The sequence below is a fragment of the Cydia fagiglandana genome, chromosome 6 (genome assembly GCF_963556715.1).
Source record: "Cydia fagiglandana chromosome 6, ilCydFagi1.1, whole genome shotgun sequence".
NCBI classification, from domain to species: Eukaryota; Metazoa; Arthropoda; class Insecta; order Lepidoptera; family Tortricidae; genus Cydia; species Cydia fagiglandana.
The window spans coordinates 590,793-604,497 of NC_085937.1; the positions used below are offsets into that span (position 1 = coordinate 590,793).

Below are 13,705 nucleotides of genomic sequence, written 5' to 3' on the forward strand. Positions count from 1 at the left end.
TGCAGTATTCAACTTACGCCCCATGTTGCACAATGTACTATTATTTAGGTTACACTTCTATCTTTGGGTCACAAACTTACATATGTGAGCCAAATTTCAACTTAATTGGTCCGGCAGTTTCGGAGACCTCTCTCTTCCCCTGGCTCAAGGTCTACGGCCGGGGACTTTTGATATGTTCACCTCCTAGATAATTCAAATAAAAATAGGTACAAAGTCAAAAATTGTGTTGCAAGCATTTCCCTCTATAGGTACTTTTTTGAGAATTTGTTGCCTGGTCTAATTTTGAGTTATTTTTTGTTATCATCAGCGAATTTTTTGTTACAATTTGCCGCCCCTAATATCTTGCCGCCCTAAGCCCGGGCCTACTGTGCCTTATGGGAAATCCGCCACTGATTAATCTACGTGTTCCTCTGACACCAATACAGTAGTAGGCATCAGTATCACAAAACGACGAGTCTGACGTCATTCCGCTGAAGTAGATGGCCGGCGCCGCTGTCTCCCGGCAGTTTTGGAGATCCAATACCATGCCCAACAACATACTAAAAGGTGGGACTTAGCTGTTTTAGCCCTGAACTTACTATCTTTAAATATAGTTTTAATTACAAATTTTATAAAAGTATAGGTATAAATACAAGAATAACAAAAATAATATTTAGTAGCTGTTACGTTTAATTACGCTCTTGAGTAGGTATTTGCATAGATTACTATTATGTAATGTGTGTAGGTAAGTACTTAAATCACAACACCTACATAAGTAAACAGTGTTAAGTGTTATCATTATCAGCGATAAGGTCAAGTGTATGGGAACATTAAAACTCTTTTGTTCAAGGATAGAGTTTATTGTTATCAACTTATAAATAAACTTACAACCATTCAATAAATAAGCGTGTACGATGCAAACAACCAGCGGCTGAACCAAACTTTGGCAACGAGGTAGGTTTACAGTTCGAGCACGAAGCTCGAGGAAGTGAACACCATTTTATCGTGTTCGAACTGTAGGTTCGCACAAAAGGAGCTGGTACATACGTTTAAATATGCGACTACACTCGCGAATTAACATGCGAATGATTCAAGACATTCGTGGATTTTCAAGTTATAGAGGTTTTTTGACGCACCTAAAAAGCGCCTAGAGCCCTCGGGTAGAACACATTTCTGCGACCATACAATAAATCTATCACAACGCATTCGCTAACCTCTTCAGGAACATGTTTCACAAAAAAAAATCTGTCAGCCCGCAAACTTTCGCACAGTTCATAAATGGAATCTTTGGGGATTAATAATGTTTTTTCATATTATTAGTTGTCAACAAATATTTCTATCGATTTGATTATAATACATAATTTTATGACATAATTACATGATCACTCAGTTATATTTTATTGGATCGTATGTGTGTAGGAAATATCAGTTCCTTCGGTGCGAACAAGCGTTAAAATTAACAATATACCTACTTAAAAATATAAGAAGTAAATAAATACCCTCTGCCGCTAAGACTAGGAAAACCATACAGACACAAGAACGCGCTTGGAACCGAAAATGAAGAAAATTAAGTCCGTTTTTATTTAGATAATTAAAAGCAAATGAGTTAAGGTTATACACACACTGCTGCATAAAGTAATCATTACAAAAAAAAGGTAATTTTTTTTAACGAAATGTGATATTTTAAACTAAATACATTAAATACACTTTTTGGCGTATCCTGCAGTTGGCTGTGTACTTTATATCGATATGAAAAGAACACTTTTAAAATGGCATTATATGATAGTCTTGTTGTCGTATGTGTATGTGTAACCTCAACTCTGGATGCTGATACCTATACATTATTACATGATACAGATTACAACACAATGTACCTTTAGTATTTTCGTTATTTTTTACCATTTCAGACAACCATAACAAGTATTGCTAAAAACTATACGTAGGTACAAGGTTATTACCGTAATTGGAAAATAAATAAAGAGAAATATTATTAAATACTATGAAGCCGTTTTAGTACTTTTTAATATTTCGAAGCTTTACGTAAATGGGCATAGTCCACACTGTTAACTGACAAGTCGTAAACCTTATGGCAAAGACATTAAGGTTCACCGAGGGTCACTTAAAAGTCTCACTGGTTAATAATTATGATTGTGAGCTAAATAAAATTGACATACTTATTTTGTCCATTCCACAGAAAGCATAGCTCCATAGCTACATTTTGTGATCATATTACACCCTAGAGGCACATAAAGTCGAGAAGAAAGTCAATAACTAATTAGGAAGTACCTAGTAAAGTAGAAAATATGAAGCACTGCCTCCGTCGGGTCAACAAAACGAAACATAAACGAAAAATAAATGAGCGTTAGTCATTGTTTATCACAGCCTAAAGCTTTTCGCTTTATACTCCAACCACGGATAAAGAATTATTATGACATGTAAAATAGTACAAAATATTGCAGCTTCAATTTTGAGAGCTGAAATATATATCTCTGTACAACGCCATTTGTTTTATGGCAAAATAAGAACGCTGAACACGAAGAATTTCGTACATTGACACGCCATTTCTTATATTGCTGTCCCCCTCGCACATTGGCATTGACCGATGGCAGCATTTGCGGGAAAGAAATATAATTATGCGCGTGCGATAGAGATGGAAATGGCGGGTCTATGTACGAGATTTTTCGTGCTTAGCGTCCTTAGTGTAACTGGATTATCGAATGTTGTCTATACAGTGTCATCTACTTCAGATGTCAATTTTGCAAATATAATATTGTGCACTAGTTTACCCGTCTAAGGGCCCCTTGCACCATTCACTAACCCGGGGTCAACCGGTTAAACCTGGAGTTATAATGGTTGCCAGTACAATTTGCCACCGGGTTAACGGTTTAACCGCTTAACCCCGGGTTAGTGGGATGATGCAAGTGGCGCTAAGTATTTCTTTGTCTATGAAATACCGTCTCATAGTTGACATGCAACCAAAAATCTACTCATTACCATCTTTCCTTTCACGCCTACACAAAATATAATTCTTTCTTTATTCAAAATATTCGAACAATTACGTCACTCATCCGCAAAGAATTCACATCAGGGGCCCATTTCTCGAACGGTATTAGACGGCGTGCTAGCTCGCATTCGAATTTAGTTACATTGCGGACTGTTGGTTACGTCCAATTCAACTAACCGATCAAAAACCGCAACGTAATGAAACTCGCATGCGAGTTCACACGCCGTCTAAATCAGCCCTTAGAGTCAGAACATTTTTTTCTTGTCTCGAAAATGCCGATTTACCATTTTTTTTTAACACTATCATTTCACAACACGACATACACACTTTTATACAATGAAATCACGCATCGTTTTCGTGAATCAAAGCTGTACAGTTGTAACTGAGATATCTACATTTTGTAATACATGTTCCACCTAGTACTAACATATCAACAGGGTCCCTATTTGACTCGAAAAACTGACATGAGATGTCGCTACCATATGGCTAGTTTTATTATAAGTAGCTATGTCAATGCCGAAACGTCAAGCTTTGCAAAAGGACATGTCGTTAAATCAGTTGTGATATCAAAACTATATCCACATGTTAACCATACGTATAACGTCACCTCCTGACATTCTCGAGTCGAACCTGAAACGTCAACGTCAAAACGTCAAAAATGCATTTCGATACGAAATGGAAAACAAAAACTTATAGGGTTTAGTCACTAATGTCGTAATGCCTGTATTCTTTGTTTTTAAAGCAAAAGTGGAGTCTTTCCTACGAAAACCAGTACCTACTTTAAAGGGCCAGGCATGATTTTACCCTACTACTTAACATGTCACGACATTGTTCAATAATCAGCTATCCTATCACATCGATATATCAGTAAATACAAATATAATACAAAGGTCTATAATCTAGTTCCCTATAGGCACTAAAGTATATTAACAATTTACATAAAGGTAGGCACTAGGTCCACTCCAATTTTAAAAATAGACAAAAAATACTAAAACACGTTTGAGAAACCAATTACAACAAGGGCGCCATCTACTACAGATGTCAGTGGTTTCAGTTTTTTACTTTACGCGTTATAGTATTAATTTATCTATATTTAAACATACCCATCTAGTTACTTACATAAATGTTTGATATTAATACATTTGATAAACTGTATTATTCATTATTCTTTCTGTATTCTTCAGGGGAAATGCATTATTTGCAATTTGCATTAAATATCGCTGCACACTGAGTAAGTTTGCGTTGTAATGTAAGGATCCTCACAAATGCGTCATACTGCAACGCACGAATATACCGCGGATTTTTACATTACGACGCACTCATGCACTTTTGAGCATTTAGTGGCTGCATCTCATAAAAAATACAATCCCTCATTCTAAAATACATACTGGGTTCTACGTTTTAAGCCCACTGCAGCACACGGCTCTATCGATATTGAACGACGTTCCCACATCGGCATACATTGGATCGGCAGTTCGCTTTCATGCTTTGGGTGTGCCACAGAGTTTTAGCCTTTATGTCTAAATATGATCTATAAGATTGATTTTAGCCTAGGTTATAATCTAATAGGTCTGTGATGTCTCGTTGTATAGATGTGAGTTGTGATGGCAGTAGCGTCAATACAGACGTTTTGTCTTGATACAAAATAAGCTTACAGTTTTCGCCAAGTCGCTTATAAAGGGATTTAAGGTCAATATGGATAAGTGAGATAATACGTAAAATGGTGTCAGTCGTTTTTCGAGCGTGTAGGTAATATATTTAATGAAACATTAATGTCGTTTATACAGTGTCATTTTTGAACCGTTAGCCATATTGTGCGAGGTGATTAGGTAGGTCATACTGAACAACTTTTTCTATGGGGCCAACCCCGATATCAAAAAAAAATTTGCCTCCCCATAGAAAATGTCGACATCCACTCGACCAAAATGTATGAAACGGCCAAAAAAAATTTGTGATTTCGGAGTTGGTCCCATAGAAAAAGGTGTTCAGTATGGCCTACCTAATCACCTCGCACAATACGGCTAACGGTCCAAAAATGACCCTGTATATTAAAATCAAATCTATCTTTCAAAGTAGTCATTTAATTTTTTATATTTCTCTCAAAAACAAGTATCAAAAAGTTACACTTGACACGTTTCGATTACGTGAAATAAAAGGTGCAAGTGTCAGCGTAGGGCATCGTCGTCATCGTCATGTATTCGTATTTCATGATATTTAGGTTGTGTTTAAGGCTTGTCAAGTTTAGCTAGTAGTAGGTAATAATGATGTCAGTCAATATTTCGCGCACGTAAGTAATTTAAAAAACAGTAATGTCGTTTCTATCGTAACGACGAGTCCCTCTTTTATTGAAAGGAGTATTTTACGTTTTATTTCGCGTAAATACTAGCTTTTATGGTGTCAGTCCATTATTTTGTTCATAAAACATTAAAGTCGTCGTCGTCGTCATTATGTCGAGTCTGTGTGATCGTGTTAGGTTAGACAGGGCTGGTCGGGCGGCAGCGTGTGCTTGGCCTCGGTGTGCAGGCGGCGCGCGTAGGCGGCGTGGCTGGCGAGCCAGGCGGCCAGCGCCGCCGAGTCGCACTGCACGCGCGGGCGGCGCAGCGCCTCGCCGCCGCCGCCGCCGCCGCCGCGCACGCCCAGCTCCACGAAGTGCGCGCCGCCGATGGTCACCGCCGCGCACGATACCAGGTTACTGCGACACAAAAACGGATTTGTTTATACACTTCAATAGACGCCAGCTCAATTAATATAGGGCCTTGCCCTCCGGTTGACGCCGTATGCTGCATACTACGTTACGTTGTAAAAGCAGTAGGCTTAGCAAGAGAGCACCGCGAAAGCTCTCGCGAGCGATAGAGAAAAACTAGTCGTCTATCTCACCCGCGAGATAGTCACGATGCTCTAGCCGAGCCTACAGACCACAAGCATTTCTGAGATTGTACAAATAAATATAAAAAGTAAGCGCAACTGCACTTAAATGTTGGAACGTTGGATTGTTCAACTGATCTGCTAATATGATTCTAAACCTACCTGAGGTGCGTCTCCATGACGATCTGCGGCTGCGTGTGCTTGCACGTGAATATCCGTAGATGCGTGGTCGACAGTAACGCTCGTATGTCATGCGGCGTGTCGCGGACCACACGATAAGCGAGGAAACCCTCGGCCGGGTCTGTGGTCAGTCGGTGGAGGAGCGCCGCGCCGGCCGCTTGCGACGCGTCGTAGCGAGGGAGCAGGCCGCCCGGGCCGGCCGCGCAGCGCGGCTCGCGCGCTCGACTTGGCACCTAAACATTGAATATAGTAATTTATCCTTTCAACAGCGTTTATAACAAAAAGACGCATCAAGATTATTTACCTTATTTCTAAGGCTAAAAACGAAGTATAAAATTGTAGATCATTTACAATTTGGTGCCGTGACCAGGATATTCCTTTTCAAACATTCTCGGGAAGTTTAGAGATGTCACTTGGAGATGATACAACACCAAACAATGGAAATGATAAAGATTATATGACGGCACTAACCCACTTGTCGGCGCGGCGCGCGGAGTCCCGGAGCGCGGAGGCGGTCTCGGCGGCGAGGTCCAGCACGCCGATGACCGGCTTGGTGACGGTGCCCACGAGCCCCTTGCCCACGCCGGCCAGCAGCCCCGGCAGGCCTTCCGCTGCGGCGCCTTCGTAGCTGTGCTTCACTAGAGATGTCATGCCACCTGTATAATATAAGAGATTATATTACAACAGGTTATAAAAATACAAAGATACAAATTAATTTTACCGCCTTGATATCTATTGCAATGAATCCTGGTTTTTCAAACCAATATTTGTACAAATCTAACACAAAGCAAGGAATCTGTAGTCTACTTCACATATCTTGGGTAACGTGATGCCTATCCAGTTACTTACCGAGTATCCCGAGTCCGAGTCCGCGCAGGCCTGCAGAGAGATGAGCACCAGCGGCAGAACTTCGGATGCGACGGCGCGTCTCTTCGTGTGCTTCATCACCTACTACTCGTTCTAGACCATCGCCCAAGGATTCTGTCACAAACACAACATAAAAAAGATACTTCCCTCCCCTCTCAATACCATTTTCATCGCGAAATTATAGAAAGAATAGCTTTCTATTACGAGCTGGTAAAAATCTAAATTAACTATCGAAAGAGCGTGATATTGACGTTTTTAATAGCAACATCACAACTATAAGACGTATTCTGACAGACAAATTATTTAAGTGAGCGAGTCGTATGCGATAGCATATTACTGTATCGATAGATGTATATTATTAATAAGTTTTGTTTTCCTAGTTCAGTAGGTACATAAAGAGTATTGCTTTGTATTGTAGAATAATATAATAAGTATACGTATTTTAGAATATTAGTGGTAACACGTTGTAAAATTTAGTGCTAACCACCATTTGTTTGTTAACCTGTTGCTAGTGGCGGGAACCTATAATTGGCTATATACATAACCATACGTCGGACTCCAGCGGGCATTTTCGTGGCATGTCAGAATGATGGTAAGGTTCGCAAATCAATCAATACACTTTGGAGTATTTGTACTTAGTATTTGGTACCTAGTATTTATAATGTAACAAATAAAGCAAATCTTTCTATTGATTAGACGGCACTCTACCAACAAATATAAGTATGAACAACAGTCATAATGACGCATGTCAGCTATTTATTTGTTTTTTAAGTGGCCACTTCAGTGGGCTATCAGTCGTCACTTCAAAGAGTATTTACATATTAAAGATGAATAAATGATAACGGGTAACTAAATTTAATTAACTATGTTACAAATACTAGGTACATTATAATACTCGTAAGTTAAGATTTTTTTGTAAACCTTACCTTGCCCTCAAACTGCCCCCTACAGTCCGACGTTTGTACATAACTATTGTACAATTGATAGCTGTTGGTTCTCCGAATCATAAATAAATAAATAAATAAATAAAAAATAAGATAATAACATACTATAGCGACATACAGACTTCTGTAGCTTGCTACTTAGCAAGCCTGGAGTATCCACAATTTCCCAATAAGGCAACACGACGGTTTGGACGAGCTATCTTGGCAGTGACAGATGTTCTAACCAAAAGTGGAGTCGCGTAGAAAATGAGCAGTTTGTCTATAAAAATTAAGACTCACCAGTGACTTTCGCGGCCGAGTTAGAGATGCCGTGGGTCACATTCTTGAGTAAAGCCCCGACGTTGCCCTCGTATATAAGTCCGGATACGCCCTCCGAGACATCCGCCACGAAGCCCAGCGGATTGCCCAGGAAATCCACGGAACCGAGGATCTTCGCTGCTTGCCATTTTAGTTCCTGGGATACAAAGATGATGGTGAATATTGTAGTATAAGGTGACGGTAAAAACCGACGCGTGCACACTTGATTTCGATAAGCTGTTAAGAAGTTACTTGAGATGTTTTAGAAAGTAAAAAACACAAATACGATCTCTGAGGCATTTTAGAGTAGGTTATCACCCTTACCTTTAAAGAGCAATTCGTACACCATGACAACTTTTGGTAAGTAGTAAACAGTATCAGAAGAAATAAATCAATAGTATATTTAATCTTGATCTCTCGTCCCATTAGGTGCGACCATCAACCAAGGTCAGTTTCTGTTAGGTTTGTAACGAAAAAAATCGAGGGTAGAACAGACCTGATTCCTTAAAGTATTTAAGCACCTTCCTGGCGATGTGCGGTATGTTGACAAACTGAGACTACGTTTCTAAACCGATTTTGAAGGTTTGATCACTACGTATATGAGAATAGCATATTAGACAACGTCCTGTGTGTTTCGCTTTATTTCTGAAGAAGGCAAGACAGCCCGATTAGCGTGACCCACGAGTGACCGATGCGTGACCGTCACTTGAGCGACACACGCTTAAACTCCAGGTGGGCGGCGCACGCGTACCCGATACGTGACCTACATACATATAGTACATATACATACTTACATCTTTGAAATGCTTGAGCATCTGCCGTGCCAGATACGGCGCCGGCTCGAAGACATGCGCGCGCGCAAACGGCTCGAGCTCCACGCACGCATCCTCGAACTTGATCATCGTGAGTCCGAGCCGACGTTTGAGTGCGCCGAGCTCGCGCTCCAACTTGCTCGCCGTTGTCATGGATAAGCGGATCTGTGGGAAGTAATAGTATATTTATTAGGGACTAAACTAAAGTCATTATTAAGTGTATGTATGGTATTTATGGACATTTGCAAGACATATCGATTGCTAGCATACTCGTACGTGAATTACATGAATCAAGCGGTAGCCTTGTTGTCAATGTTTTGTATTAGCCTGAACATTTATATAGTAATATCGTATGTATATGCATCAACTAGCCTAACCTTTTTGTACTTTGGTAACTGATTGCATTTGAGAAAAAATAAACAGAAATTAACTTAAACAAACCCAAAAAAAAAATACTCACACCAAATGGAAAAAGAAATACAAATTTCTTTAAGATACATATGGGTCGCTTAACTTCAAACTCGGGTAAATCCGTCTGTCAGATTATGCGATTTTGGTATTAAGAAAACGTAATAGGGTACATATTTGCTGAGAGGGTCCAATGGATTTACCCGAGTTTGAAGTTAAGCGACACATATTTATCTATGGGCCAACACATACCTGGCTCGGTATGATCTTGATGAGCGCGAAGTAGTACCGCCTGGCGTGCAGCGCGGTCACTTCGTCGAGCATGCGCCGAGTCTCGTAGTCGGCCTCGTCGATCTCCTCGCGCGCCTCGTCGTCCGGCGGCGCCGCCCACCACCATAGCTTCAGGATCAGTCTGCCAAATATATCATATTACATATTAGGACTCCAACGAAACACGTAAAGTTACATGTTTCCTTTTTCAAATCTTGTCCCTACCATGTCTCGTTATATCTCAGACATAATTCATCGAAGTCCGTGATCCTTATATTTAGTCTACTTTCGAATCCATGACCACGATATCTTTATTGAACTGTTTATTTCTGTTAGGATAGAAACAGCTTGTGGTTTTAGTACATAGAATTAGTAAAAAACATAGTATTTTATTTTAAAGAAAAGCTTGGAAAATGATCATAAATGAAATGTTGCTGTCCTCCTCCGGGCCGTGCGTGCCTGGCGTAGAGCAGCACGGCAGGCAGAGCAGCCGAGCAACTGTTTACAATCACACAATATGTAACTCACCTCTCCTCCAGTCGGATGGCGAGCGGCCGCAAAGCGACTACTAGGTGCTTGAAGAAGAGCGCGTTATACCGGCGCGCCGGCGCCTGCATGAGCTCGGCGGCCGCGTGCAGCGCCGGCGTGCCGGCCGAGCCGGCCGAGCCGGGCGTGCCGGGCAGGCAGTACAGCAGGACGGGGCTCGGCGTGCCCAGCAGCTGTTTACAATCACATAATTTTATTAAACAAACTAAAAAATCAAATACAATGTACACGATTTAAAACGGAATCTTTTATAAATTTGCGGGGTTAGCATGGTCGCGTTTTGTCACGTTCTAACAAGTATGTAAGTGCGAAGTATAATGCGTGTTACGACAGGCGATAAAAATGCAACCATGCAGCATACATGCATGTGAGCAGGTCGACTGATTACGGTGTTTAACTTTTTTTATTACGTATTCAAGCAAATACATATTTTATATTCTATTCTATTCGGTATTGCCTGGTCTGTCACACAGTATGCACCTGGTTGTCCCACTGCATGTCCTGCACGGAGAGCGCGAGCACGGCGGCGCGCGCGGCGGCGACGCGCAGCAGCACGCCGCTCAGCAGCGCGTGCACGAGCTCCTGCGCCGGCGACCGCGCTATCAGCGACACCGACAGGCCCGCCAGCGCGACCTGCACCTCCCACTCGCGGCGCGGCGGCTCCTCAGCCTCAGAGTCCGTCTCCACGCCCTCGATCCAACCGGACTCCTGTACGACAAATATACATTTCAATTAACTGTGTACTACACTTATTTTCAACAACTAGTCTTATAATTTTTCAGGAAATACCTCACGTGCAAGGGGGTTGAAAACTTTTGAGAAGAGCCAAACACAGTAGAAATCACTAGTTCTAGTTCTAACAATATAAAATAGCCGAAAAAAAATCAAAGGTCTAAGAACTCTAGAGCGGTCTTCACATTTAATGTGGATTCATACGCGGTGTGCAAACGGGACATCGCTATTTACGCTGATACACCAGAGCGAAATGCGAACCAGTGCGGCCGCGTAACGTAAGTGAGACTTGAAGATCCGCAATCGTACCTCCAGAGAGCCCTATGAGCCCATTTCGGACACCTGAATGATATAATGTATCGCAAAGCATACTCGTATTTATTACGCGTGCACAAGTCGTACATTCAACCATACAATTGGCGATGCCCATCCTAAAGAGGAGTCCGGCAGTCCTACACGGGGCTGTGGCACTCACCGGGTCCTGCGGGTCCCTGATGCTGACGATGCGCGTGGGTCCGGCGCACGAGAGCGCCACGGACAGCCGGCCCGAGCCGGGCCGCAGGGTGTGCCACGCCACCGCTTGTTCCGGTGGTAACGGTACTCGTCCGCGGGAGGAGTCCGGCAGACCTAACACCACTCGGCTCCCTGCGATGTAAAAATTGTTTTAGATAACACTGAAATAGTTGGATTAATTAGGTCTCTAAAGGGTAACACACATGTAACACATGTGTAGTTTCTGGCGCGCATAGGATACGCTTATCATTCGGTGAACCTTTATGCTTGTTTACCGCGGACTCGGTTAAAGAGAAACAGATCGTCGCCTCTAGCCGCCCAGAGATATAAAAAGGTCTCCTATTTCATTCTATTCCGATTTTTCTTGGCAAGTTTGGATTTGTGAGTGATATATCGCACTTTCACCCATGGAAAGAATATTCTTCCGATTTCCTCTTGATGAGTGGCATACCCTGTGTGAGCGCCATAAGGCCGCCGTCAGGCTGCACGCACAGGTTGGCGTGCGCGCACGCCATGCGGCCGCCGACCAGCCGCCACGCCTGCGTGGAGGCGCGGCGCGGGTCGGCGCGGCGCAGCACGAGCGGCGCGGCGCGGCCCGGACGCGGTGCCGGGCCCTCTATGTCCAGCACCTGCAATGTATAATGTGTATAGTCTAAGTATTAAGCTATCCGAACATGCACCCTCTATATTGCGTCAAAAGGCTAAATTTTTTTCGGCACCGAACTACCGGTATAAATATCCTGGTCACGGCACCAAATTGTAAACTGTATAATACATTTGTTAAAGACTTTATACACTACCGAATTTATCCCAGCGTGCTGACAGAGTATTAAAACTTGAACTGTCTAACTGCCTACTTCAACTTTGAAGGAAAAAAACTCAAATTATGTTGTCGATGTACGTTTGTGGAATACCAAAATTGTGAAAGTTTTACCATTGCGTGTGGCGATAAGGTGGGTTCATCCGTTAGCAACGCATCTGTAGGTTGCGGTGGCGAGCTGCCTTCGTGGATCAGCTGGTCGTTGGGACCGCGCCGCCACAATTGGCCTCTAAAACAAGGTATAGAAATATTAGAACAGTTACAATTCAATTTTATATTATTAAAAGTACTTACATGCAATGGAGGTTTACATTGGATGTAAACCTCCATTGCATTGTTTAGTTTTTACATGCAATGGATGTTTATAATAAAAATGTAATTTCAATACCCCTTTGGTCACCACGATACATTTTATACATAAATTACACAATATAGTTTATCATTAAGACTGCATCGAGCAAAATCAGCGAAAAAGGCAGTCACCGTTTAGTCGCTAGCGTTCACATCTCTTGATAAAAAAAATTATAATAAATGTCATTATTATCCCAAAGAGTGTGTTTCCAACGAATCACCCTTGAAAATCTGAAATATTTTACAATATAATAAATACACTTATGCAAAGTTGTACCTAAAACGAGATGAACGAGTGTCAGCGTTTAGTAAAATTTGTATAAAAAAATCGATGCTCATGCTATAAAATCGAGTGATTTCGAAAGCCAGATAACTGGACTACAACGAATCAGGCTTTTCCTATTTTTCCTCTTAAAGGCTACAGAGAAATTCAATCGTAAACGTAAACTTTCGTAAAATTTCCATACATCCGCCATATCTGTCAAATTCTCCTTTCAATCAGATGCCCGCTGGGCTTGGTTCGAAGCGGACGCATACCAGGATCTCCCAGTTTGACATTTCGTTTTGGAATATATATTGACAGAAATTCATATCCGTATACGAATGATGATACCAGTGAAAAACTGTGTTCAAAATAAATAGGGTCAATAAATAACGTCACACGGAGATCTAGAGTCATTAAAATTTCGATTTCTTTTTATTCACAAGTCATAATACTTAAAAAATATAACAAATTATTTAATAAAATATATGAATACAACCAAATCAGTGTAATTAGCTTCTTCCTAATTCACTTAAAATGAAAAAAGTTTGAAGATATGTTATTTCTTATTGGAATAAATTTTCATTGTGCTGGTATTCATGTTACGTCATTTTAAAAACATATATGACATAATGTCAATATACTAGATAAACAATTTATCAACAAAATTCTTCACATTTTAGCCTAAGCAATATAAATTATTAAAATTTTATTTATGAAGACGGAGCAATGTTGTTCACATAATTTCAGCAATAAAATTCTTAGTTTCAACTAGTTCTGTTGCTATTCTAAGAGCTATCACGAGCTCTGAAAGTTAATTCAATGATATATCATCAAGAAATTGAAATCAAGACT

At 41.1% G+C, this 13,705-nt stretch overlaps 1 protein-coding gene across 1 annotated transcript in view; it reads right to left on the reverse strand.

Moving 5' to 3' along the window:
• Window positions 1–818: 818 nt before the first annotated feature.
• Window positions 819–13,705, reverse strand: part of LOC134665489 (intermembrane lipid transfer protein Vps13D) — an 82,026-nt gene continuing 69,139 nt past the window's right edge. Inside the window, exons 62-73 of the mRNA XM_063522463.1 lie at window positions 12,352–12,466; window positions 11,869–12,046; window positions 11,380–11,549; window positions 10,653–10,880; window positions 10,155–10,345; window positions 9,609–9,768; window positions 8,931–9,113; window positions 8,119–8,293; window positions 6,878–7,009; window positions 6,500–6,684; window positions 6,011–6,261; window positions 819–5,675 (exon numbers count right to left, since the gene is read on the reverse strand). Coding sequence (XP_063378533.1) covers window positions 5,453–5,675; window positions 6,011–6,261; window positions 6,500–6,684; window positions 6,878–7,009; window positions 8,119–8,293; window positions 8,931–9,113; window positions 9,609–9,768; window positions 10,155–10,345; window positions 10,653–10,880; window positions 11,380–11,549; window positions 11,869–12,046; window positions 12,352–12,466 — 2,191 coding nt within the window. The 3' untranslated portion in view covers window positions 819–5,452. The remainder of the gene's footprint in view (window positions 5,676–6,010; window positions 6,262–6,499; window positions 6,685–6,877; window positions 7,010–8,118; window positions 8,294–8,930; window positions 9,114–9,608; window positions 9,769–10,154; window positions 10,346–10,652; window positions 10,881–11,379; window positions 11,550–11,868; window positions 12,047–12,351; window positions 12,467–13,705) is intronic.